This window comes from Sus scrofa, chromosome 14 (assembly GCF_000003025.6).
Source record: "Sus scrofa isolate TJ Tabasco breed Duroc chromosome 14, Sscrofa11.1, whole genome shotgun sequence".
NCBI classification, from domain to species: domain Eukaryota; kingdom Metazoa; phylum Chordata; class Mammalia; order Artiodactyla; family Suidae; genus Sus; species Sus scrofa.
In genome coordinates this window covers 74,339,339-74,366,300 of record NC_010456.5, presented here as the reverse complement: position 1 = coordinate 74,366,300, position 26,962 = coordinate 74,339,339, and the positions used below count along the sequence as shown (strand labels likewise).

The 26,962-nt window shown below is 51.3% G+C and overlaps 1 protein-coding gene across 6 annotated transcripts in view; it reads right to left on the bottom strand.

The window, feature by feature from the left end:
• CDH23 (cadherin related 23) overlaps positions 1-26,962 on the bottom strand; it is a 467,077-nt gene that overhangs the window by 368,323 nt on the left and 71,792 nt on the right. For all 6 annotated transcript variants that reach the window (XR_002338421.1, XM_021072656.1, XM_021072657.1 and 3 more), the window contains one exon: positions 22,660-22,737. Coding sequence is in view for 5 of the 6 variants with exons in the window: in XM_021072656.1 (XP_020928315.1) it covers positions 22,660-22,737 (78 nt within the window). In the remaining variant the exon portion in view is untranslated. The remainder of the gene's footprint in view (positions 1-22,659; positions 22,738-26,962) is intronic.

Here is a 26,962-nt window from a genome sequence, read left to right as displayed (position 1 = left end):
AGACGGCCTGCAGAGATTTGGGGTCTGTCTGACTGCAGTGCCAGGGACCCTCCTGAGGACGAGCCCTCTCCTGTGCCCTCCCCAACCCTCTCGGTTTGCCCCTCCTTACTACCCATGTCCAACCTGCGAGGCATCTGACCCTCCCACTGCAGCAGAAGCCCTGGCAGGCGGGGGGCCTTCAGACCCGTTGAGCAGCACAAGAAGCACTGTGGGGTGGGGCACCGCAATTCATGAAAGGACTTTGTCAAAGGCATGCCGCAGCGGTTCTCCAAGTGCGCGCCCCAGGCCAGCGGCATCGACATCACGGGGAAGCCGGTGAGAAATGCACCTTTTCAGGCCCACCCCAGACCCTCTGAATCAGAAACTCTGGGGTTGGGGCCCCGCGATTTGTTTTAGCAAGCCTTCCAGAGGATTCTAATGCACGCTGACATCTGAGAACCACTGGTGTACATTACCCACCCACCAAATGTTCTTACTCGCATTCACACTTTTATGTTTGTCCGCTATATCGCTGGAATTAGATGGCTGCTCTCAGTAACCCCCATCTTGGGGATTCTTCTCTCTCGCTGGGACCTCCAAAGGGGCTCACTCAGCCATTCTGCCTTGTGCCAGCCCCTCCTCACCCCTCCCCCTACCATCCTCCACAAAGGAAAAAGAGCCGATGTCCTTTAAGTAGTAACAACCTCAGAGCCAATGCCGCCCCGCAAGGGCTCCCAGGCTGCTCTTGTGCTCTTCACCAGATTCTGATTTCATAATAAATAGCAGCCTCCGAGGTGGCCTGCGACCCCGTGGGTGGGTGTGTGCATGTGTATGTGTGCATACGGCCCCCTCCTCTGTCTCGTCAGTGGGCTCAGATGCTTCATGTAGGTTGCTACAAAGAGGCAGCAAAATACGAAATTACCGTGAAGTCATCCACTCTTACACACACACACACACACACACACACCACAAGGAGACAGAGGTGAGATCACAAGCAGGGCACCATCCCACAAACAGGCAGCAGTACACACACAAACACATGGATAGGGACACACACACACAAGCACACACAGGTGGTCACAGACACACACACATACACACAGTACCACACACTCACATATTGGAACTGGGACACACACAGGCTGGGGCACTGCTCCTGCAGGCAGTGGCCCTGGAGAGGGAGGGAAGTTCAGTCCCCCTGCAGTGACCGTCTCGGGGGTGTGGTCGCCACGAGCAGAGCCGACCTGCAAAGGTGGGATGCCAGCAGGCTCTTCTGAGACGTTACCTCCTGAGCATCCTGGTCCTCCCACCCTGGGGGAGAAAATTACGACTTTCTAGGGGAGGAGTTTTTTTTTTTTTTTTCCTGTGTTTTTTCCTCTCCCCTTGTTCGGCGCACGGCACTAATTTATGACTATTTTCCCAACTCCACTGAAGTAAGAGGGTAATGGCTTTCAGCCGTTTGCTTTCCCTCACCTGTCATTCACCGCCAGCTACCTGACAGGACTGCAGACAATGTTCCAATCACAGGGCCTGGCTTTATTTTTTTCCCCCCAGGGAAGCAAAGAATTCATAGTGGCCGTGGGGAGCATTATTTCATTCCTGGACGGAACAACGTCAGGTAAACAGCTGTAAAAATTCATAACCGGCAGGGTTGCCTCTGGCCCCAGGGGCCCCGGCTCAGCTGGCCTGGCTGGGGTTGGGGAGCTGGGGGGCACTCGATGTCTCGAGCCCTGGATTTCTATTATCTCATCGACTCCAGGCTCTCAACCTCCTATAGGACATGCCACCTCTTTGTACCTGAAGTGTATTAGCTGCTACCTTTGCCCTCAGGGCCAGGGGGATGATGGGCAGACATGGAGAACAGCGATCAAGAGCCCAGGTGCCCCCTTGAGGTGGGGGGGCGTCTGTCCCCTGTGGAGTGGCTATGGGCAGGGGGCTGAGTCTCAGTGGCTCATTTAAAGGACAGAGGTATTGTGTCCCAGGGCTGTCTAGTCACAGGTGCAGGGACAGTGGAAAAATCATCTGTGCTCTCCCAGACTGCAACCACCCCATGTATGCGGCTACTAAACGCTTGAAATACGGCCAAGGTGAATGAGAAGCTGAGTTGCATATTTTTAGTTCATTATAAGGAGTGTATGTTTAAATAGCCACATGTGGCACCGGGCTGCTGCATTTGGGACAACACAGCATTACGCCTTTCCATGTGCTGCCAGTATCTCATCCTGGCAAGAATGGAGACATGAGCACCGTGCCCTCCTCCTAGGCTGTTGTGAAGACTGAGTGAGATGGTACCTATCAAGTCTTGGCAAATGGCAGCTCTTACTAACTCCAGGGGACATGGTCAGCAGGACAGGACAGAAGGGGATTGGAACACGGGGGTGTCATGTTCTAATAGCACTTTAAGTAACTTCGCTTCCTGTCACTAGTTTTCCACTTAGCTAGTAAGGAGATCTAGCTGCCACCAGTGAGGGGCATATGGGACACATGACTGGGGTCAGCAATCAATGGTCCACGAGGTCCTGCACTACTATCCCCCTCTGCTCCCTCCATCCCTGACCCCTAGTGCTCTCTTAGCATCACCCAGAAACGCAAAGGTGAGCCATTCGCCCAGGCTCTGGCAGAGTGGGGCTGGGCAGAATTGCTTCTGGGAGAGGCATGTCCTCATCACAGATTTTTGAAGATTTTTGAAGATTCTCTTTTCTGGAGCCAGAGCATCCAGGAGATGCAGCAGGACCCACTGAGGGAATGACGATTTGACTATCTTATAAAACCCTGCAGGCAGGGACTCAAGAACAGGCTGTCCCACATTTCAGCTTTGACTCCACCGTTTACTAGCTTTGCAAGCACAGCCATGTTAATTGTTCTCTCTGAGCTTCAGTTTCCCCATCTGCCACACAGAGACCTAAATACCTAATATCATAAAGACCTGATGTCGTAATGTGTACAACGTGCCTAGCACCTCATAGGTACTCAATAAATAGATGTTATTTCTACTGTCATCACTATTATTCGGAGGTGGTAGAACACATGGTTAAGTGGCCGTTTGCTGGGACAGAATCACCCAGTTCAAATCCAGGCTCCACCCCCACTCAGCTGTACGGTCTTGGGCAAGTCGCTGCAAGTGTTTGCCTCTGTTTCCCCATCTATAAAATGGAAATGATAATAATAGTACCTTCCTAAGTTTAGAGAAGAGTTAACACCTATCCTCCTGAAACTATTACCCAAAAATGCAGAGGAAGGAACACTCTCAAATTCATTCTATGAGGCCACCATCACCCTGATACCAAAACCAGACAAAGATACCACAAAAAAAGAAAATTACAGGCCAATATCACTGATGAACATAGATGCAAAAATCCTCAAAAAAATACTATCAAACCAAATTCAGAAATACATTAAAAGGATCATATACCATGATCAAGTGGGATTTACCCCAGGGATGCAAGGATTTTTCAGTATCCACAAATCAATCAGTATGATATGCCACACTAACAAACTGAAGAATAAAAACCATATGATCCTCTCTATAGATGTAGAAAAAGCTTTTGACAAAGTACATTTCTGATAAAAACCCATTTCTTTTTTTTTTTTTTTTTTTTTTTTTTTGTCTTTTGTTGTTGCTATTTCTTGGGCCGCTCCCGCGGCATATGGAGGTTCCCAGGCTAGGGGCTGAATCGGAGCTGTAGCCACTGACCTACGCCAGAGCCACAGCAATGCAGGATCCGAGCCGCATCTGCAACCTACACCACAGCTCACGGCAACGCCGGATCGTCAACCCACTGAGCAAGGGCAGGGACCGAACCCGCAACCTCATGGTTCCTAGTCGGATTTGTTAACCACTGCACCACGACGGGAACTCCCCATTTCTGATTAAAAAAAAAAAAAACAAACCCTTCAGAAAGTGGGCATAGAGGGAACTGACTTCAACATAATAGAGGCCATATATGACAAACCCACACCTAACATCATTCTCAATGGTGAAAAGCTGAATGAATCCCTGCTAAGATCAGGAACAAGGCAAGGATGTCTGCTCTTGCTACTACTATTCAACATAGTTTTGGAAGTCCTAGCCATGGCAACCAGAGAAGAAAAAGAAATAAAAGGAATCCAAATTAGAAAGGAAGAAGTAAAACAATCACTGTTTGCAGATGACATGATACTATACCTAGAAAATCCTAAAGACGCTATAAGAAAACTGTTAGAGCTCATCAATGAATTTGGTAAAACTGCAGGATACAAAATTAACACAAAAATATGACTGCATTTCTATATACTAACGATGAAAGATCAGAAAGAGAGATTAGGGAAACAATCCCATTTACCATCACCTCGACAAAAAAAACAAACAAAAAAACCCCTAGGAATAACCTACCTAAAGAAAAAAAAAGGGGCATGTACACTGAAGACTATAAGACACTGATGAAAGAAATCACAGATGACACAAACATATGGAAAAATGTACCATGCTCTTGGATTGGAAGAATCAATATTTTCAAAATGACTATACTACCCAAGGCAATCTATAGATTCAATGCAATCCCCATCAAATTACCAAGGACATTTTTCACAGAACTAGAACAAAATATTTTAAAGTTTGCTTGGAAGCACAAAAGACCCAGAATAACCAAAGCAAATCCTGAGAAAGAAAAATTGAGCTGAAGGAATTGGGCTCCCTGGCTTCAGACTATACTACAAAGATACAGTCATCAAAACCGTATGGTACTGGCACAAAAGCAGAGATACAGATCAGTGGAAGAGGATAGAAAGCCCAGAATTAAATCCATGCACCTAAGGTCAACTAATCTGTGACAAAGAAGGCAAGAAAATACAATGGAGAAAAGACAGTCTCTTTAATAAGTGGTGCTGGGGAAAACTGGACAGCCACAGGTAAAAGAATGAAATTAGAACACTCCCTAACACAAAGATAAACTCAAAATGGATTAAAGACCAAAATATAAGACTGGATACTATAAAACTCTTAGAATAAAACATAGACCAAATATTCTCTGACATAAACCACAGCAATATCTTTCAGATCCACCTCCTAGAGTAATGACAATAAAAACAAAAATAAACAAATGGGACCTAACTAAACTTAAAAGTTTTTGCACAGCAAAGGAAACCCTAAACAAAATGAAAAGACAACCCACAGAATGGGAGAAAATATTCACAAATGGAGCGACTGACAAGCGATCAATCTCCAAAATTTATAAACACCTCCTGCAGCTCAAGACTCATTCCCAGCACTGTGTACAATAGCCAAGACATGGAAGCAACCTAAATGTCCCTCGACAGAGGAGTGGATAAAGAAGATGTGGTACATAAACAGTGGAATATTACTCAGCCATAAAAAGGAATGAAATCATGGCATTTGCAGCAACATGGAAGAACCTAGATATTATCATACTCAGTGAAGTTAGTCAGACAATGAGACACAAACATCATATGCTATCACTTGTACATAGAATCTTTAAAAAAAAAAGGATACAATAAACTTATTTGCAGAACAGAAACTGACTCACAGACTTTGAAAAACTTATGGTTACCAAAGGAGACAGGCTGGGGGTGTAGGAAGGGATGAGCTGGGTGTTTGGGATGGAAATGTTCTAAAATTAGGTTGTGATGATGGTGTACATCTATAAACACAATAAAATTCATTTAATTAAAAAAATAACAGCACCTTCCTCCCAGGGAAGTAACCTCACAGGGTTACTATAAGGATTTAAAAGAGCTTACAGCAGTTACTGACACAGAGTAAATACTACATTTGTTGGTGACATTTAAATATTCTAATGAGGCCTCCAAAGATGAGGTAGTGGGTGGGTTATGTCTACACTTTGCTCATAAGGAAGCGGCCAGTGTAAGAAACCCGGCAGGCCTGGGGTCTGATCGACTGACGGCAGGACCTGGCCAAAGCAAAGGACCAGAGAATGAGGAACTCAGCAGAAAAACTTCAACAGAACAGAGCAGTTCAAATACGAAGATGCCTTGACCTCAAGGGGTCTGGTTCTCTGACATTCACTGATGCTTTGTCACAAGAGTCACTGTCCTGATTTGTGGACGAGAAAGCTCTGGCAGGAGAGCTGGCTGGTGAGAGAATGCTAACCTCCTCCACCTTCCATCCCGCTGTCCCTGCCACTCACCCACCTCTCCCAGAGCCCAGAGGGGAGGCTGGGGGCTGGGGGAGGGAAGCGGGAGGGAGGGTAACCCTCTCCTCAGCCCTCATTATTTTTCTAATGGCATTGAAAATAACTGGGAAGGAAAAGGCGATACTTCTTGCCAACCGGGTGAGCGTAGGCTGGGAATAACAAGCCTTGATGGTGTACCAGGCTCGGTGCTGGGCATATATCACGTGTCCTGTGTCACAGCCCATATGTCATCTCACCAAATGAGGGCACCAGGCTGGAACAGGGACAGGCACCCGGACTCCCAGGCAGCCTGTCTTCTCACTGTGGCCCCTGGTCTAATTTCAGAATGCAGCCTCGTTATTGCCACTTCTCAAACAGACTCAGATACATTTATATTTTTGGAGCTAAACGGCAGTGCCACTTTTCTCACTGACATGTTTCTAGTCAATAAAGTAGGTAATCTAAGTCGTAAAAATATTCCTTCTCCTCCCCCACCTTCACCCATGGCACTCAGTGAAGCTATTTTTATTTTGGATGGAGGGAAATGCAGCTGGTAAACATGTTAATTTTCCTAAGTTGGCCTTTAGGCAAAAGAAGAAGTATTCACCCTTGGATGTAAGGCTGAGTTTGGAGGTCCCACCCAGAAGGGCTGGTGCCACAGGGCCACATGCCTCCTGTGTCTTCTGGCTTCTTGCGTCCAGAGAGTGAGAGCAGGGACTGAGCCAGGTCAAGAGGGTCTCAGACCGTCAACATCTGAACAGCTTTCTGTTATTTATTTATTTATTTATTTATTTATTTATGTCTTTTTAGGGCCGAACCTGCAGCATATGAAGGTTCCCAGGCTAGGGGTCGAATCCGAGCTGCAGCCACTGGCCTACACCACAGCCACAGAAACGCAAGATCTGAGCTGCATCTGAGATCTACATCACAGTTCACAGCAATGCCAGATCCTTAACCCACTGAGCGAGGCCAGGGATCAAACCTGCATCCTCATGGGTACTAGTCAGATTGGTTTCTGCTGAGCCACGATGGGAACTCTGCTTTCAGCATTTTGAAAGCACCTGAGGATAATGTGAGAAAAAGAATGTATATATGTATATGTGTGACTGGGTCACTTTGCTGTATAGTAGAAAATTGACAGAACTCTGTAAACCAACAATAATGGAAAAAACAAAAATCATTTAAAAAAAGAAAGAAAGCACCTGTGCAGGTCGATCCCCAGGTTGGGCAGGCAGGACCATCCCTGCCACTACGCAGCCAGTGGGGGCCAGACCCTGTGCTCACGCATTCTTCATTTCTTTCAGCAATCACGACAGCTCCACCAAGAGCATGGGACCAGCCAATTTTATAGCTGAGACAACTGAGGTTCCCGGGGAGCCTGCCCAAGCCTCAGCATGTGTGTGGGACAGAGCCACGCCTCAGAGCTCCCTCCTCTACAGCTCACGGCCTCTCATTCCATGTTGGAGGTACCCAGTCAGGGGCTGGTGATGGATGGCTAGACTTAATGGTGAGGGTGGCAGGTTCACTGGCTCCAGAAGCCACCCCCCTTCCCCGCACAGGCCCCGAAACACATCTTGCCCCCAACCAGATCTACACCTCCTTGGGCGGGACTCCTTCCCAGGCAGGTGGCAGTGGTGGGGGTGGGGGCACCTGAGGAGGAAGCAGTTTCCTTCCCCTTAATTGACTGTAAATTGCTCCAGAGCTTTTAATGAAGGCCGTCAGGAGTAATTATGTCCACTGCTGCGCGGCCACTCTGTGTAAACACAAAAGGCGGGGGCTGAGGGTATCTCAGCATCTCAGGCATCTGACTCCCCTGTGCCTCCCCTCCCACACAGACCCCTCCTAATTCACACATCTGTTACCCGATGATGAGCCACAGCTGAGGTGTAGGGAACACTGGCGATGTTCCAGGCAGGGGACCTGCAAGGCGGGTCAGGCTGGCAAGAGGCGGGTCCCAGAGGGCCCAGCCCGATGCTCAACGGGCTGTGGACCTGAGCAGGACTGGATGACAGAGCACTCAGGCCGGACACCAGGGTCAATTCCGGAGGCTGGGAAGTAGCCTGGCAGGAGGAGCAGTCTCCAAGTGTGGCCCCTGGATCGCCAGACGCATCCCCTGAGAACTTTAGAAAATTCAAATTGTCGGGCCTCATGCCAGACCTAGCTCTATGGAGTCAGAAACTCAGGGGGTGTGGCCAGCAATCCGGCTGTAACAAGCCCCAGGGCAGGGGTCAGAATGGCAGGAGGGAGGGAAAGAACTCAATGGGAGGAGCCCATGATCCTCCCTTTACAATGTGGGGAAACTGAGGTCTGAAAAGCCATGGTTTACCCAGGGGCACAGAGTGGAGATGGAGCCAGGCTCTGCAGCCACAAGCCCTGGCCAGGGCCGATGGGCAGGTTCCAACCTTGGCACTATCATTTAATGAGCCCCTTCACTTTGGACAAGTCACTCACGTTTCCTCATCCATAAAGTAGAGGCAGAAGTGGCCCTTAGGGTCAGATGTGTGGGAACCTGGCACAGGGTCTATAAATTGCTTTCAGCCCAAGATACTGCCCTCGCACTCGAGTCCCGTGAAGTGACCTGGTACACAGAAGGGCGAGGATGAGGAGTTGATGGGGACTCTGTTGAAAGAGACACAATGCTGGTGCCAGCACCACATTGCCCCCCAGGGCACTGACGGTTAATTATTACTCTGGACCCCTGCCCAGGGGAGGCCCCGGGCACCTGTGTATTCCTGTCCCCAGCTGCCCCTCGTGTGCAGGGCACATCTCCCTGTCTTTTCCTCTCCTGGATGCCTCTTCCTCAAAAAAGGCTTTCCGTGAACCTAAAGTTGTCACAGCACAGGGATGAACATGCTCTTGGGCTGGGACAGACACATAAGGCATCACACATAGAACGAGTGCCACCTGTGTGCCATTCCTTGTGCCAGGCTCCACAGGGGACACTGACGAAGGAGGCCATCGGAGCTCCCGGCCAGCCTACTGCACATTCCAGTGACCTCACCTGGCAAGTTTAAGACACGGTCCCTGTCCCGGAGGAGCTTACAATCCGGTCTATTCCCTGGTTCCACCCCAGCCAGTCCCCTAGAACACCGAGTGGCCCCGGGGGTGGTGGATTAGGACGAACACCTGGGGTGACCTGGGGTGAGTTGAGGGAGTGAGCTTTGTTCCCCAGACCTCATGCCCCTGTGTGTTGACACCAAGCAAGGCTGATCCATGAGGACACCTCCCCAGTAGCTCACTGAGTCCCCAACTACGGATCCAGTCTGAACTTCTGGGGCATATGTCTCCACCTAGCAAGGGGACTGGGCTCCTCCCAGGGGTGACAGGCTGTCAGAAATCAAAGAGATTTATCCTCAGGCTCTGGTCCACTCCCCTCCAATCCACCTTTACTGTCCAAGTCAGCCCAGAGCCAGAGACCACAATGGACCCAGAAGGTGGGCACCACTGCCCTCATCCCGCATTCTGGGGCAGCACAGGATGGAGGGCAGTCCCAGTGGGGAGGGTGGAAGCCACAATGAGGCTGGAAGCTGTTTCTTGCACCCACTGGGGTGAGCAGGGTGCCTGGGTCGGTCGGCAAGGCTTACCCAAATGCCGCCTCCCTGCCCGTCAGGACTGAGTTCCTGGCATAGGGCTCTCTGGAGAGTTCATAAAGCAGCTGATGCGGCGAGGCAGGCTCGACACTCAATAATCCCTCTATCACGCTCCACTTGGACGCCAGCATATTCATCTTGAATTATCCTTTCCAAAGGCCAAATCAATCCTAGGAAGTGCCAGCGCTGCCACTGCATGCCGCCCTGCTGCCACGAGAGCCCAGGAAAGGAGAGTCCATGGGCAGCATGGTGACACCAAGGAGTGGGGACAAAGAGAGGTGGCTGAGGAACACCCTCTCCCTCACCCAAGGGTCAGGGGCTGCAGGGGACCAGAGTTTGAGGCTCTAGTCCCCTCCACCCACTATCGCAGGAGGGCCAAGTGAGGAAACTGAAAAGAGGCCACGGATGGCGGGTGGGGATCCCGTTCTACCCCAGGGCTGGAAGGTTCTCCTCTTGGCTTACTCTGATCTACTCACCCGCAAAGAAGGTTGAGGGTTGGTTGTGAAGGGAGAAAGACTTGGGCTCAAAACCTGCTGACTTAATGACTTAGGCAAGTGACAATTTCTCTAAGTCTCTGTTTTCTCATCGGCAAAATGGGCTGAAGAGCCACCTCCTTCATAGGAAGCTGTGAGGATGAGACAAGCAAGGCATGCAAAGCCTGGGGCACAGCACCTGGCACATAGAAGAGCGACCAGGAGGGAGCAGGTGGGAAAGGCTGTCCTGAGTCTGAGGGCTGGCAACAGGATCCTGAGACCTCCAGAGTAAAACAGAGCAAGTTCAGGAGCAGGCCACTGTCTAGACCCCAGACAGTCATCATGTGAAGAAGGGCAGGCTGACTGCAGGGCGCTCTGGGCAGAGTGGGATGGAGGAGGTCAGCAGCAGGAGGCAGACAGCCCATGAGCGGGGGAGGGGGGGGGCACCCCCTGGCCTGGGAGATGGGGAGTTGCCCACTGCTGCAGGGGCCCACCGGGTGTTGCACCACCCGTTGGCCAACATCTGTGTCAAGTGCATTCCTGGTCAGGCTGGGAGGCGGGACCAGGGACCTCTGGGCCTCTCCCATTGGCAAAGTGAAAACACCCTTGGAAGAGTAACATAAACCCCACCAAATATTTATGTGTCAGGCGCAGTGGGCTTTGGCCACTTAGTGCATCATTCTTGTCCCCAGGCTGCTTCTCTCGTAGCTGGGAAGAGCACCAGTCAATGATAACAATAATGATTAGCATAAATTCGTGCCCAGCCCAGTTCTCAATGTCTGAAGTTATTTAATGTATTCAATCCTATGAGTATATACTGTGCGATCAGCACCCCCATTTTTCCAACCAAGTAAACTGAGCTAGAGAGAGGTTTTTGTTTGTTTGTTTGCTTGCTTGCTTTTTAGGGCTGCATGTGCAGCCTAGGGAAGTTCTCAGGCTAGGGGTTGAATCAGAGCTACAGCTGCCAGCCTATACCACAGCCACAGCAATGCCGGATCCTTAACCCCCTGAGCAAGGCCAGGGACCGAATCTGCCACCTTATTGGTTCCTAGTTGGATTCATTTCCGCTGCACAACAGGAACTCCAGAGAGAGGTTTAAGTAGCCAATGATACAGTCCATGCTTACTCAAGATGCAACAGAGGGTTTCTTGGAAGAGGGGGCGCTTTAAGACAAATGCTTCAATAAAAACAAAATCTGCCATTTACACAGCGATTCGTTTTCCAAACTCTTTCATAAAAAGCTCCGTGTGAAGTCAGCTGGGCAAGTGTGATCATCCTCATTTTCAGAGGAGGAAAACGAAGCACAGAGAAGCTAAGCGCCTTGCCTGAGGTTACACAGTTAACAAGAGGTAGAGCTGGGGGTAGGACTCGGGTCTTGTGCCTCGCCTCCCCATCCAGGGCTTGGTGCCCGGTGCCCAGATGGGGGACAGGAGGAAGGGGGTGGGCCCCAGGTGAAGGGACCTCCAGGGAGATCCTTGTACCAAGGGACAACTTTCCTGGGTGTCCAAATCCAGGTCCAGGGCTGCCACAAAGACTTGATCTCCTGTTCCGGGCTAAGCTATAGTTGGACAGTCTGGCTCATGGGTCCCCTGAGCCGTGTAAAGAACAGTCGGGGTGAGGGGAGTAATAACAGGTTCAAAGTCGGCTCTGCCTGCCATCGTCCCCCCCACAACCAGCTGGAGGATTTTCAGCTCTTGTAAATCACACCTCCGGCTGGTTCCCAGCGAGCCTGAGTGTTCCCAGCTGGCTGCAAGCTCAGCACATCCTCACCCAATGACACAGCTGAGCCAGGCTCATCTGCCAGCACCTCCTGGCCCCCCTAAAGGGGGTGCCTGCTGCCTGGCCACAGCACAGCTGGCCGAGGCCCCCACCTCCTTCACGGCTACTCACTGGAAAAGGCCCAGGAGCAAGGGACCTGGTTAACCTCATACTCCCCTCTAGTCCCCCTGTCATTTCTCAGCAACATGTCCAACCCTGCCTAGGCTGTCCGGCAAGTGGGAGCATCTTCTGAGGGACTGGGGAAGCGAGGCCCAAACAGGGAAGCGGACTGGCCCAAGCTCACACAGCTGCATGGGAGCAGAGCCAGGCCTGGGACCCAGGTTCCTGCCCCCATCCTGGGTCTATGCTCCTGGATCATGCTGTGCTGGCCACTCCCCCTTCTCCAGGAACAGCTGCCCTTTCATCCAGTTCCTCTTTGGTGTGTATCCTTGGTCCCTGAGACCCTTTTCTGGGTGACTGATGGAGGAAAAGCCCAGAAACTATTGAGCAGTAGCACAGTGGGGTCGTGTGAGTGTGGATGCTGTAGACTGAACTCTTGGGATTCCAATCCTGTGGGAGCTTGGGCAGTGTGCCTGATTGATCCCTGAGCCTGTAATGTGGGGATGGTGATTGTGCAGACTTGCCATCATTGCCACAGGGAGTCAATGAGAGTGTGCAGGTAACCTAACTAGGAAAATACAAGCACTAAATGATTACAATCATAATGTTTATTTTTAACCACAACAACCTATTTCTGCTATCCGAGACACAACACAACTTCCCTGCCCCGTGGCTGATCAGCCTGGTCCATGGCCTCCTGAAATGCCTCCCCTGGGGCTTCTGCATGTAGAGCCAGCCACTCAAGGCCACCTCAGCTATGACCCTCTTCGGGCCCAGAATGAAGCCCTTCTTCCTCTGAGCACCCTGGCGCTCACGCCTCCCACTTGTCTGGGGTGGGCTGGGTGTTTACCATTCGTCCTCTTCTCCATTCTAAACTGGGGCTCCTTAAAAGCAATGACCCACCTACAGAATCCCAAAGTTGTGGTCAAGTGCACAGTCTTTGGGGTCAGGTAGCATTGGGTTCAGGCCCAATTTCCATCTGATACAAGCTATGTGACCCTGGGCAAATTACTCATCCTTTCTCATCTGTAAAGTGGGGGTTATAAGGCCCACTTTCTCGGTTTGCTACAAGGATTCAATAAAGCAATGTGTATGAAGAGCTCACCTGGACACAGAGTAAGTGTATAAACAAAGATAGTTGCATCAGAAATTATTACAACATTGTAAATCATCTATGTGTCGATAAAACTTTTTTAAAAAGATAAAAAAAAGAAAAAAAAAAGATAGTTGCCATTTCCCCAGTTATCTTTAATGTATGCATCCCTACCCCACCCCAGCATAGCCTGGCACAGGTGTGCAGTGCAGGCCATTAACGGGATGCCCACAGGACAGGTGGCACATCGTTATCATTAGTGATATTATGTCTGCAACCAGAATACCCCGCACCCCTACCCATGTGTTGCAGGGCAGTCCAGAGCCGGGGCTGCCACAAGCTCCAGAGGTGCCCAGGCAGGGGCCTCTCGGGAGTGGCTACAGCCTAGGACCCCCCAAAAGGGCACTAATCTGTCCTATAAGCCCCTTTGCAGGCGAATGCTACGCTGGAGAAAGGCAGAGAGGAGGCAAGGTCACGGAGGCATCCAGGCCCTTCCAGAAGTCCCATGCATCAGCTCCCCATCTCCCAGGAGGAAGAGTAAAATCCTGGCTCTGTGAGGTCACCAAGAAGCTAGGGCCCCAGCCCCCATGGCCCCAGCATCAGATCATCTAGACAGATACCAGCTCACCTCCTTCCTCCAACATGTCACTCCCGTGCTCAGTACCAACAGCCCCAGGGAGCCTGCGGGCTACCCTCACTTCCCCTCCCTAAGCACTTCCACCCCAGACTGTGGCAGCTGTGAGGCACCTGGAGCCTTTCTCCAAACATCAAGTCTGGAGCTCACAGCCACCAACTCAGGAAGACACCCTTCCTCCCCAGGCCCAGAGGTACCCCACGCCTGCATGGCCCAGCCCTCCTGAATTCCCTTTGCGGCTGGTGTGAGCAGTCAGGGCAGGAATCCAACAGTAACTGGGGCAAGCTCCCTCCTTGGGCCTCAGTTTCTCGATCTGTCAGGTGGGAGTGTTTGACTAGTGATCCTTGAATTGTCCTACAGGAGGCCCTAGTTGTTCATCACAGGCCCTTTGAGGATCCTCAGGTAGGGAGGGGGTAAAAGTGAGGAATCCAGGCTGTTACCCCCCGTCCCCATTGTCTACCTCTGACCTTAATTTCAACCACAGATGGTTATTTCACCTTAGTACTTATTACTATCTAAGGCACTCCAATTTCTTTTTCTTTGTATTATTAGCTATTGAGCTACACTGTCTCTGGACAGGTGGCTGGTGGAAAAGCCCAAACCAGGAGTTCCCACTGTGGCTCAGCAGTAACAAACACAACTAGTATCCATGAGGTTTGATCCCTGGCCACTCTCATGGGTTAAGGATCCAGCATTGCCACGAGCTGTGGTGTAGGTCACAGACGCAGCTCGGATCCCACGTTGCTGTGGCTCTGGTGTAAACTGGCAGCTGCTTGCTGCTCCGATGTAACTCCTAGCCTGGGAACCTCCATACACCATGGGTGTGCCCCCTTCAAAAAAAGGAAAGAAAAGCCCAAACCATTCTCAGAGCACACACCCAGATGATGTTAGGGATCCCCCTGGACTCCTCAAATTCATGCCCTTCTTCAATTCCTATAGCTTTACCACCAGCCCTGGCTGAGGCACTGCTGTGGGGGACAATGACCCCCTCTCCTCTATGGCAGTCCTAAAGGACACTCTGGTCAAGGAACTAGCCATTCTCATCCTGTGGTTCTCTGTCCTCTCCTGAGAGAGGATGTCCTCCCTTTACAGAGACAAGGGGAGGACAAATAGCCCCTCCCAGGGCATCAGGTAGAAAGAGTGCCAGCAAAGACCCAACCCAGATTCCCCTCCCCCACCCCTTCTGGTGCCTGCTCCAAAGCCTTGAGCTCAGACGTGGTTGTGCCATCCCTGAGTGCATGCTGCCCACACACCCGCCATTCACGTCAGCCCTCCCTCCTGCATCTCCCACTCTGCGCCCCGCCCCATGGGGGCTGCCCCTGTGGGGAGCTGTCACGTGCTTGCAGGCATACAGCTCCTCCGTCTACTGAGACCACTGACGCAGGTCAGCCCACCTGAAAATTGCTCTCACTGGGTCCAGACGAAACAGCTGGGCATTGATGGAGTTTGCAGAGAAATTAATCAGTGCCGACTGGCAGCGGTGCCAGGCGCTGCCTGGGCCCGATCCATCCTAATGAATCCCGAGCTCCTGCCTTAATGGCTCCTGACAAGACTAATTTAGTCGTGTAGGTGATTAGCGTGGGCATTATCGCTTGAATTGTGGCTCAAGATGCTTTGGAGGTCCGGGCGGCGGGGGGAGGGGGGATGCTATTCTGCCTGGGGAAGACGGCTCCATGTGCACCAACCTTGGCAACACACGGAGGGACCGGGAGCCAAGGGGAGGGGAATCGGCAAGACATTCAATATCCACTCATCCTTTCATCCTTCCCTTCATCCCTCTACTCATCCAACCAGCATCTGCAGACGTCAGCTTTGCACCGGGCACCGGGTTTGGCACAGAGGACATGCAAGCTCAACCCACTTGGCGGTACAATGGACATGATGACACCTCTCTGAGAGGCACTGTGAGGTCTATAGTAGCCCGTGCCTTTAAAATGCTGCACAGAGGCCCTGGCCGGAGGCTGGCAGTCAATAAACGCTAGCAAATAGTATTGTTTTACACTCTTATATTATACATAAATACCAAAATGATAATGAATTGTAATGTCGATATTAATTAAGGTAATAAGTAAAAATGAACAGCTGATAGGGAGTTACACACAAATAACCATGATAGGATTTGCTAAGAGCTTTCATAGAGACGAATTCAAAGCAGAGAGGGTGGGGGATGGGGAGGCTGCGGGGCCTCCCAGGGCAGGTGACATCTGAGCTATACGTAGAAGCATAAGGAGGAATTCACCAGGCAGGATGGGGAAAGGGCACTCCCTGCTGAGGGAACTGCATGGCCGAGGGTGCGGTGGTGAGACAGAGGCAAGGTGCTGGGGTGCTGAGCAGGGGTCCCCGTGGCTGGAGAGCAGATGAGGTGGTGGGTGACGGTGATGGGCTGTGATAGAGTCCTCACTCCTTCCCTAACTGCTTGGGAGGCTTTGGGCTGGGAGTGTTTAGAACTGGGATAAGAGGCGTGACCTTGGAACCCAGCTCCAGGGGATACTGTCCCCATCTAGGACCTGAGGAATGAGGACTGGGGTGGCAGCCAAGGTAGATGGGCCAGATGCCCCGTACCCTCTCAGGACCCCCCTAAGTCAGCTCAGTGCTGCAAGCCAGGCTTGGTGCTGTTGCTTCTGGGTCCCTGCCTGGAGACCAGCCTGGGCTCAGTACCCTGGGGCGGGGGGGCCCCCAGAAAATATGCCCCATACAGGCCTGGCAGGCTGGGGTGATAAACACGACCCATGGCACAGTGTAGACTTGGCCATTCACAAGCATAGGCACGAACAGCATCTGTGCCATCTGGGAGACACACTCTCCTGGGTGATCTCCCTGGGCAGCCATGCCTGTCATCACCAACACTTTGCTCCTGACACCTTTGGGAAGGGAGCACCTGGCCTGGGACTCCAGGAGGACGACAAGCAGGCACCGAGCCAGCCCCAGCCCCTGTCTTGACAGATTCCCTGAGGTGTTCACAAACTCAGGGCTTCACTCCTTCCCCAACACACCCCAGCCCCAGGCACGAGTCAGACATGGATGTGAGCCCTGGGGACACAGAGATGGCCCAGGCTGCCTGGAAGCTTTCAAAGGGCAACAGAGGAGACAGATGAGCAGCTGAGTAACAACGGCCCTGCAACAGTGACTAGCAGAGAAGGAGAAAGCAAAGGAAGCAGCCCTTAAACCCTGACTGGAGAAATCCTGGAAGGCCACATGGAGGTGGTGGCATCTGAACAGACTCAACTGACTAACAGAGGCTCATCACGTTCCAGGCAGCAGGAGCGGCAACTGCAAAGTCCAAGAGGTGGGAACTCGCCTTTTCTGCTGGAGAAACTGCAAGGAGATGGAGTGGCTGTTACAGAGTGAGCAGGGGGAGGGGGGAGATGAGGTCTGAGAGGTGGCAGGGCCGGCACATCAACCTCAATGCCATTTAAGAACACGGCTTTCATTCCAAGTGGGTGAGGGACTTGAGCGGACCTCGTGACAGGCTCTGTCTCCAGCTGAAAAGCCTGACCACTCGGCTGGGAGGGTGGGAAAGCCTGGCACAGGGCCGGGAGGAGCAGGGGGACTGCTGGGACCATCAGGAAACTGCTGGGAGAATCCAGGCTTGAACTGTGGTGGTAGGAGGGGAAGGGGGGAGAAGTGAGAAGATTCTGGAACTATTCTGAAGACTGAGCCAACAGGATTTCCTGGTGAACTGGATGCAAGGTGAGGGGAAAGCGAAGGGTCAGGGCTGCCCCAGGTTTCTGGCCTGAGCGACCGGAAGGATGGAGTTGCAACTGAGGCGAGAAAGGCTGCAGGGAAGCAGGGGTTTCGGGGGAAGCCCGGGAGTTCAGCTTGGACAGGCTGAGGCTGAGAGCCCTTGGGACATCCACATGGACATGCTGAGTGCAGAGGTGACATTGAGTCTGGAATCTCCTGTGAGAGGAGGCCCAGGCAGAAGGGAGAAGGCTAGGGGCTGTCAGCACTTTGGCGGTACCCAGAGTCGCCAGATGAGAGATGGCACAAGAGTAAGAGCATGGAAGGGAGACACAGCAGCCCTGCAGTGCCAAGAGGTCCAGGAGAAGTGGAGGACCTGGCAAAGGAGACTGAGAAGACAGAGCCAGAGGGGATTTGCTGGAGGGAAAAAAGGTAACTGCTGAAAGCCCATGAGGTCTGAGGATTAACCACAGGCTTTAGCACCAGGAGGTGGCTGGTGATCTTGACCTAAACAATATTGGCGGAGTGCATGGAGTGAATTTAGGACAGTGGTCAGAGACAAGCATCCTTGCACCCTGCCCCTCATCCTAAGATGCCGTGTGGCCATTCACTCCCAACAGCCACGGTCAAGGTGTGGGCAGTGCCAACCAGCCGGACCAGGCATGAGTGAGTCTTCACTGTGCCCCTGCTCTGCCCCGCCCAGGCCAGGCTCTGCTGCTGGTGACTGAGGTCCACGTCTGGAGAGGACACACTAGGACAAGGGGACTCTGGATGCTAACAGGCCAGGGGAAGGCAGAGCTACTTAATGACTTCACTTGGCATCTGTCTCTTCCAGCGGGGAGATGGTCTTCAAAAAAGAACATCACGCAGAGGGAATTGGAAGCTGAGATAGGTGAGGAGGTAGACACAGAATACCGAGCCCCTGCAAGGGATTTCAGATGGCTGTGCTGTGCCCTCCCATCCTGCTCCCTCCCAGGTACCTGGCACTGGCCCACAGTCAGAAACTGGTGCAAGAGCAAAAACAAAAAGAGAGAGAGAGAAAAAGAAAAAGGAAAGTCTCAAAAGGTTTGGCGCAAATGCAGGTCCCAATTTCTAACCCAGGAGAGCACATTGTTCAGATACAGCCTATAGCCAAACTCTACTTCTGATTACTTTTTTTTTTCTTTTTGTCTTTTTAGGGCCACACCTGCAACATATGGAGGTTCCCAGGCTGGGGGTCAAATCAGAGCTACAGCTGCCAGCCTAGACCACAGCCACAGCAATGCAGGATCCAAGCCATGTCTGCCACCTACACCATAACCCACAGCAATGCTGCATCCTTAACCCACTGAGAGAGGCCAGGGCTCAAACCTGCATCCTCATGGATCCTAGTCGGGTTCATTAACCACTGAGCCATGAGGGGAACTCCTACCTCCAATTCTTAAAAGGAGTCTTAAAATGAATGAATCGAAACACTTAGGACACTACCTCGAGCACTCAATAAACATTGTTATGATAATGATACATAGTATATGTATAAATTGTATATCATATGTTATATTATCATTATTAATCTGTAAGGCTCCAGTGATCAGAATTCAGCTCAGCTGGGTAGGAGTTCTAGGGACAGATTTCATATTAATATAGGAAGACTTTTTCATTCCCAGAACTGGCAGAAGCCAGAAAAATCTGCCCCAGAGCTACACGCCCAGTCTGCCCACAGCTCTGACCTCCTCCTCAGATGAGCTGACACTTATAGCTACTTTGGGCTCTGCTCTAGCCACTGGCACAGCCCGCCCCACTGGATTCAGCTCGCCTACATGCTTGTCTGTCCCCGCTGCAGGTCCATGGCTGGCCAGACAGTCCAACCAGCCACCCTTGGGCCACACATAAGTTCTCTTTTCAGTAACAACGGAACATTCTAGGTGTGGAGGCTTTGGCGGTAAAGGTATTATACGTAAACATCCCAACAAACCAAAGGGGAGACTACCCCTTCCCATTTTACTGTTCAAAGCACTGAGATTCAGAGAGCAAAGGGCTCATGAGAGCCGAGCCTCAGAGTCAACTCTCCAGGCCACCACATACACATGGCAGGCAAAGGGCCAGTTCCCTGGACAAGCTGTTTCAACTTTCACCCTCACCCCGGCCACTGCCTGTCAGAGGTCTGCACCCTGCCACATCCACATGAGTCCACAGCCACCTTCTGATTGGCCCGGGGCAAGTAGGTGACAGCACTCAGTGGAGGTTTCCTGGGCTGTGTTATCTGAGGGTCCAGAGATACGGCAGCCTGGGCTGGCAGCACTGCCCAAGCCAAAGCCCACGGGGCCCATCTTTCCAGTGTCCTCTCATTGGTGAGATGGGGAGACAGAGGCCTAGAGAGGGGCAGCACTGTGCCCAATGCCACGCAGGGAGGGGCAGAAACTGGGCCCATGACTTTCAGGCCAAGAGCTGTGCTGCCCCGTCCCGATGCAGAAAGAAGAAAGCAGGCCAGGCGGGTGCGGGCCAGGTCAGCACCAGCCCCTGCCCAGAGGGATGAGCAGCGCTGCCTTCCAGATCACTGAGCCCTCTTATTCCTGCAGCCTCCCAGAGCCAGGGATCAATCCCCACTACATCAGATGGACACCCCGCTGTGACAGCCAAGCACAGCCTTAATGGGACCGAGTCCTCGGAGTTGCTCCTGGAAGCCGATCGATGCCGGGGTTTGCAGAAGACGATCAAGAGCCAGAGTCAAAGGTAAATGGAGCCTCATTGGGGGAGGGGGGGCATCCAGCCCAGGGCGTATCACTATTAGCACAGGCCAAACAATAGCCCCCAGCCCACCCCATCACCTTCCCTGCAGCACGGGCCTCTGAGAACCCCTCACTCAGGGCTGAGTGGGACAATCCACGGCCACAGATGGGGATGGGGTGATGGGGCCAGCACCACTCACCTGAGAGCAGCAGCCCTGCTCAGTCAGTGGCTGGCCACACCTCTGCCTCAGGGGTCCACCTGTCCCAGCTACAGTCCCTCCACCATGAAGCATCCTCTGGGAGGATGAGGTTCAAACAAACTCTTCTAAAAATCAGCCACAGGAAATGGTGTATGAATGAATGGAAGGGACCCTTTCAGGACGCTGCTCAAGGGCCACTACCTTCTCCAAACCTCTCCTGCTTCCTCCCACGTCTGCCCACCCCCACAGAGGGCCGACCCCTCCCCCTTCAATCTCCACTGGGGCTTAACCCCACATCCAGTTACCCACGACACTGATTTCTTTATGCCTCTGTCGAATTCCTCTCTGGGGCCACAGCTCCCAGGCCTGGCCCAGGGGGGCACCCCATCTATATCTGATAAACTGATGAATGAACTGGAAAAAAATAGAGCCTCTACTGGTGGTAAATGCTGCTAACGTTCATCATTTACGGATCCACATGTGCTGGGGGCACCTGCTCCACTGGCTCCATGCCAGCCCCAGGCCAAGTCTGGGTGTGGGGAGGAGCCATGGAAGAATCCGGAAGCCCACAAACATGCCCTGACCCAACTCAGAGGGGAGGACAGCTCAGCAGGGTCCCCTGGGGGCTGCCAGACACCCTTTTCACCCCTCAGAAGGTGAGCTCAGCTCCTGGAAGAATATTCCAGAGAGGAGGTTGGCTCCTTCCTGGGCAATGCCTCAAAGACCCAGATCCCTAAATGCCAACCCCCAAATCCAGCCTCACAGTGCTAATCTGTGGGGGCTGCTAATCATCAAAAGAGCAGCCACTTTCTACAGAAGACTGTCCTCCCCCCAAATCCCTAGACATAGGGCATCACTGGACCACGGGGACAATCCCCACCACACCCTCTGTTCTCAGCACCCACCCACAAAAAAGGAAGAGTGGAAGGAAAGACTTTTTCAGGGGCTGCTCAGGGGCCCTGCAAATAGCAAAGGAAAGCCCCCAAGGTTCCCCTTTTAAACAGAGATTTTCTTTCTTTCTTTCTTTCTTTCTTTCTTTCTTTCTTTCTTTCTATCTTTCTTTCTTTCTTTCTTTCTTTCTTTTTTTTTTTTTTGTCTTTTTAGGGCCACACTTGCAGCATATGGAGGTTCCCAGGCTAGGGGTCAAATCAGAGCTGTAGCCACCAGCCTACACCACAGCCACAGCAACGCCAGATCCTTGACCCACTGAGTGAGGCCAGGGATCCAACCTGCATCCTCGTGGATATTAATCAGATTTGCTTCCACTGAGCCATGAGGGGAACTCCCCAGCAGAGATTTTGTCTGAAGAATTCTGCATCTATGTTTAGTTTTATGTACATAAAGAAGTGCTTTAAATAACCTATTAGTTAAATATCTTCCAGGCCGTCCCCTCTCCAAGCCATTCTGCTTCATCTTCAAGCACAAGTGATGCTCCAGAAAGATGCACCATGCTGGTCCCCGATTGTATACTACTTCCGAGACACAGCCCCATCCTGGTACCCATGGAGTAGGCAGACCCGAGGGTAAGAAACGCTAGGTGACAGGCACTTTCTCTAAAATGGCACCGACAAGAGTGACACCACAGAAGGGGGGGTGCCCGTGGAGGTGAGTGGGCCCTCCTGGTGTTGTTTTCTTGCCTGCTCACAGAACCTAGTGCCTTCCCATCAGCAGAGCTACAAAATGGGTATATTCAGTTCAACTGCATTTCGTGAGAGGCTTCGGGATCCCTCGAACTGAGCTAAGGCCATGGGGCTAGGTGCACAGGCCTCCAGCTGCAGGTGTGGGAGCCAGACCCTTGGGAGGGGCTCATGCGGACAGATCTGGGTGATAAGGTGACTCAGGCTGGGTCATGAGGGCAGGCATGAGGATGCTCGTGATCACGTTCTAATTAGTTAATTTTTTTCCGTGACAAAAACCAGGCATGCTCAGCGCAGTAAAGTCAGTAACCCCAGAAAATCACAAAAGGCTATTAAGCAAGCTCTACAGCAGCTTCCATCTTCGAATTTTCACAAGTCATTTTGTAGGACAAAATTAGCACCCAAGTGAAAGTCAGGCAACTTGGGCTCAATGTGATAAACTCTTTGACATTGAGAATGCCCCTTATTTGGAATGGGCCACCAAAGGAAGTAGTGAGGGCCCCATCCCCAGAGGCAACCAAGCAGAGGCCACACGAACACCTATCAGGGATACCAAAACAGGGGAAGATGGTCTCAATCTCTAAGAGCCCTTTCACTTGTGGGCAAGGAGCCCATCCCACACCACCTGGCATGCCCACCAGCCCTTGTGCCAACTCACCCACAGGCGTATCCTCGCTGATCAGCAGGTATGTGTCAAAGAAGTGGTTGGTGAAGAAGGGCAGTCGATTCACCTGGCCTGGAAGTCGGAGGACAAGAGCATCAGTCAAGTTCCATCATACCAGCTTCATGCGCTCTGCAAGGAGCACCAGATAAAAGCTACAGTGGGCACTGAACCTGCCTCCAGTGCCACGGCCACCTTCCCAGGTCCCTGGCAGCTCACTCTTCTGCCTGGAGGCAAATGGGGATAATGCCAACAGGTGGGCAGAGTGGCTCCCGAGCCCTGGTCCCTTTTAGGACATGCTGAATTGAAAAATGCACACAGGATTTTGAAGACTTGGTACAAAAAAGTGAGCATGAAATATTTCATTCAGATTTTATATTGATTCCATGTGGAAATGATAATATTGTAGCAACTTTGGATTAAGTAAAAAAAAAATTATTAAAATGAGTTTCACCTGGTTGTTTTCTAATGCGGCGCCTAGAAAATCAAAAGTCACACATGTGGCTCACACTGTATTTCTGCAGGGCAGCCCAGCTGTGGATAGAATGGGAGCCTGGCAAGGACAAGGGCTGTCTGCTTTGTGAACCATTCAACCCTGTGCCCAGACAGGGCTTGGCACTTAGAAGGCCCTCGGCAGCTATTTGTTGTATGAAGAAATGGCCAATGAGTCCCTGTCGTGGCTCAGCGAGTTACGAATCTGACTAGTATCCATGAGGACACAGGTTCGATCCCTGGCCTTGCTCAGTGGGTTAAGAATCTGGTGTTGCCTTGAGCCACGGTATAGGTCGCAAATGAGGCTCAGGTCCAATGTTGCTGTGGGTGTGGTGTAGGCTGGCAGCCGCAGCTCTGATTTTGACCCCTAGCCTGGGAACCTCCATATGCCACAGGTGCAGCCCTAAAACGACAAAGAGAAGGGGGGGGGAACTCATCTCATGGGATTAATAATAGTAATAATGATAATAGCTGCCATCTATGGAATCCTCCTCTGTGCCAGCCACTTAGACCACCTCCATCAGTCCTCACGGTACAACATGTGCTGTCATATCCTTGCTTTACTATATTTTTTTTTTTTGTCTTTTTGCCTTTTCTAGGGCCACACCCACGGCATATGGAGGCTCCCAGACTAGGGGTCTAATCGGAGCCGCAGCCGCTGGCCTACACCACACCCACAGCAACGCGGGATCCAAGCCAAGTCTACAACCTACACCACAGCTCACGGCAACGCTGGATCCTTAACCCACTGAGCGAGGCCAGAGATTAAACCGCAACCTCATGATTCCTAGTCGGATTCTTTAACCACTGAGCCACGACAGAACTCCTCATATCCTCATTTTACTATTGAAGAAAGTAGGCTTTGAGGGGATAAGGAGTAACTTGCCCAGGATCACAGCTAGGAAGGGCGGCATGCACTACACAGGAACCCAGACCTGGAAGCCCAAGCAGGTAGCCCTGTACCACTCTGTGACAGCCTCGAGGTGGGGGCTGGGTCTGGAAGGGGACATGGTGACATGGCAAGGGCTGAGGAATTTCACATCTAGATAGAGTCCCCCATACCACAAGTTCCCCACAGGAAGTGTCCCCAAGGCTGCCTTCCCCTCTCCCCTGAGGACCGCCCCCTCGCAGTGGCTTTCTGTAATGTTCCATAATATGAAATAAATTTTGGTCTGTGTCCTCAGGTCCTGGAACAGACCTTCAAAACTCCTTGGACTCTCCAGAGGGATAGGAGTATCTTTTATTATTCAGATGAACCCCTGTGCCCACACCCAGGCTTAGGCCAATGAGGTAATTTATTTATTTTTTTAATTAAAAAAAATTTTTTAATCGAAGTTTCGTTAATTTACAACATATTAATGTCTGGTGTACAGCAAAGTGATTCAGTTTCATATATATATAATATGTACTATATATATTCTTTTTCATATTCTTTTCCACTATAGTTTATCATAAGATATGGAATATAGTTCCCTGTACTATACAGTAGGAGCTTGTTCTTTATTTAATATATAGTTTGTATTTGTTAATCCCAAACTCCTAATGTATCCTCCCTCTCCCTTCCCCTTTGGTAAAACCGTAAGTCTGTTCTCTATGTCTGCCAGTCTGTTTCTGTTTTATAAATAAGTTTCTTGGTATCATATTTTAGATTCTACTACTCTCATATGTGAGAGCATATGATACTGTTCTTTCTCTACCTGACTTATTTCATTTAGTATGATAATTTCGAAGTTCATCCGTGTTGCTGCAAATGACATCATTTCATTCTTTTTATGGCTGGGTAACATAGATAATGGAAGATATACTACATATATATAATATATATACCACATCTTCTTTAGCCATTCATCTGTTGATGGGCACTTAAGTTGTTTCCATGTCTTGGCTACTGCAAATAGTGCTGCTACGAACATAGGGGTGCACGTAGCTTTTTGAATTAGCGTTTTCTCCAGATATATGCCCAGGAGTGGGACTGCTGGATCATACGGGAGCTCTATTTTTAGTTTTTTAAGGAACCTCCATATAGTTTTCCGTAGAGGCTGCACCAATTTACATTCCCACCAACAGGGTGGAAGGGTTCCCTCTTCCTAGTTGAGCTGACTTAGGGTGGGATCTCTATAGCAAGCCTCAGGCAGGGTCGGGTCATCAGAAAGATGGAGTGATTAGAGAGTGGAAACTTTCCATGCTCCCCCAACCTCTAGGGAGGGGAGGAGGGATGGAGATTTCCAAGCTTTGATGAGCTTCCAGGTTGGTGAACATACCCTTGTGCCGGGAGGGGGCTCAGCAGAGAAGCCTGGCACCTCTACCCATCCCTCCCCCATGCCTCGCCCTGGGCATCTCTTCCATCTGGCTACTCTGAGTTGCACCCTTTGTATTAAACCTGAGAATGTGAGCGAAATATTTTTCTGAGTTCTGGGAGTCATTTTAGGTAACTGAACCTGAGAAGGGGGAGCAGGAAGCCCTGATGTAGAGCCGGCTGATCACAAGTACAGGTGGTCTGGGACTCACCACTGGCGTCTAAAGTAGAGCTGAACCATTAAGTCTGTGGAAGCTGACACTAATTCTGGGTAGTTAGCCTCACAATTGAATTGAGTTAGATACCGAGTTGGTGTCCAGAGAGCTGGAGAAATGGTTGTTGGTGTCAGAAAATGCCTCAAAAGCAGGCAAGTGAGGGCACGTCCCCCTCCGCCCTGCAAACCAGGGAGTGGCTGGTCGGTCTCTCACAGGGCCGACATTGCGCAGCACACGTGTAAGTGGCTGCTGCCGGATATTCCAGGGCCCCCAAGCGTGGGTGAGCAGCCACCCTCCTTTCCCTTACTTCTGCTGACCTGGCTCCCTCAGAGGTTGGACCAGGCTCAAGAACACAGCGGCCAGCGCTTTCCCTCATGCCCGAGATCCTTCCTGGGAGCAGGCAGAAGCAGGGGCAGTCCCACCCCCAGCACATCTGCTCAGGTACCCAAGCTGCTGTCATGTCTGGTCCCACAAACACTCGAGCCTCTCTCTCCCACGACTGTTGGCCCTTTTGCCTTCCCATGTCAAATTCCTACTCATCCTTCAAGTTCTATCTGAGACGTCCCTTCTTCCAGGAAGCCCTCCCTGACCACTGCACCTACATATACACCCTCACCCACACCCCTCTACCCTCTCACATGAGGAACCTGGAGTTCCTTGCACATACAACTGCCTCAGAAAGAAGTCAGTGGGCAAGGGTCTCACCTCTGGAACCTCCCTGGGCCTCCTTCTAGTCATGGGAACCTCCCAGGCTTCATTTACTCAGGTATAAAATAGTGAGAATAATATGACTGACTTCATGGCTGTGCTGAAGATTAAATGAGATTACATACATAAGGCGCTTAGGGCCGTGCCCCTGCACACAGCAAGCACTCGATAAACGGTAGCTAATATTAACACTGGTATTAACAACGGTGCTGCCTGATCAGCCAGAGGGGGACCCTTTTAATCCCTGCCTTGGGCACCTTCTTGGAAAGCAGCTGAGCCAAGGTAGAAGGCTCCGGGGTGCCCAGAGAATTTGGGCATGAGGTCGGAGTGGGGGAGAGAAATCCAGCAAGGGCATAAGTCACCTGCAGCAGCAGCATTCACTTTCAAATTTTATTTTACAGGACCTGCTGATAATTGGTGGCTAAGAGCTCTGCACGGGCAGCTGGGCAGCATCTCAGGACGTGTGTTGCCTGTCACATATGAGGCAGGACTGCATTCTCAGAACAAGCCGCCATCCCAGGAGGCTCCGTGGCCTGGGGCTACCAGTGGGGACTGGCAGGGTGACAGGAGGGGGTGGGAAAGGGACGTG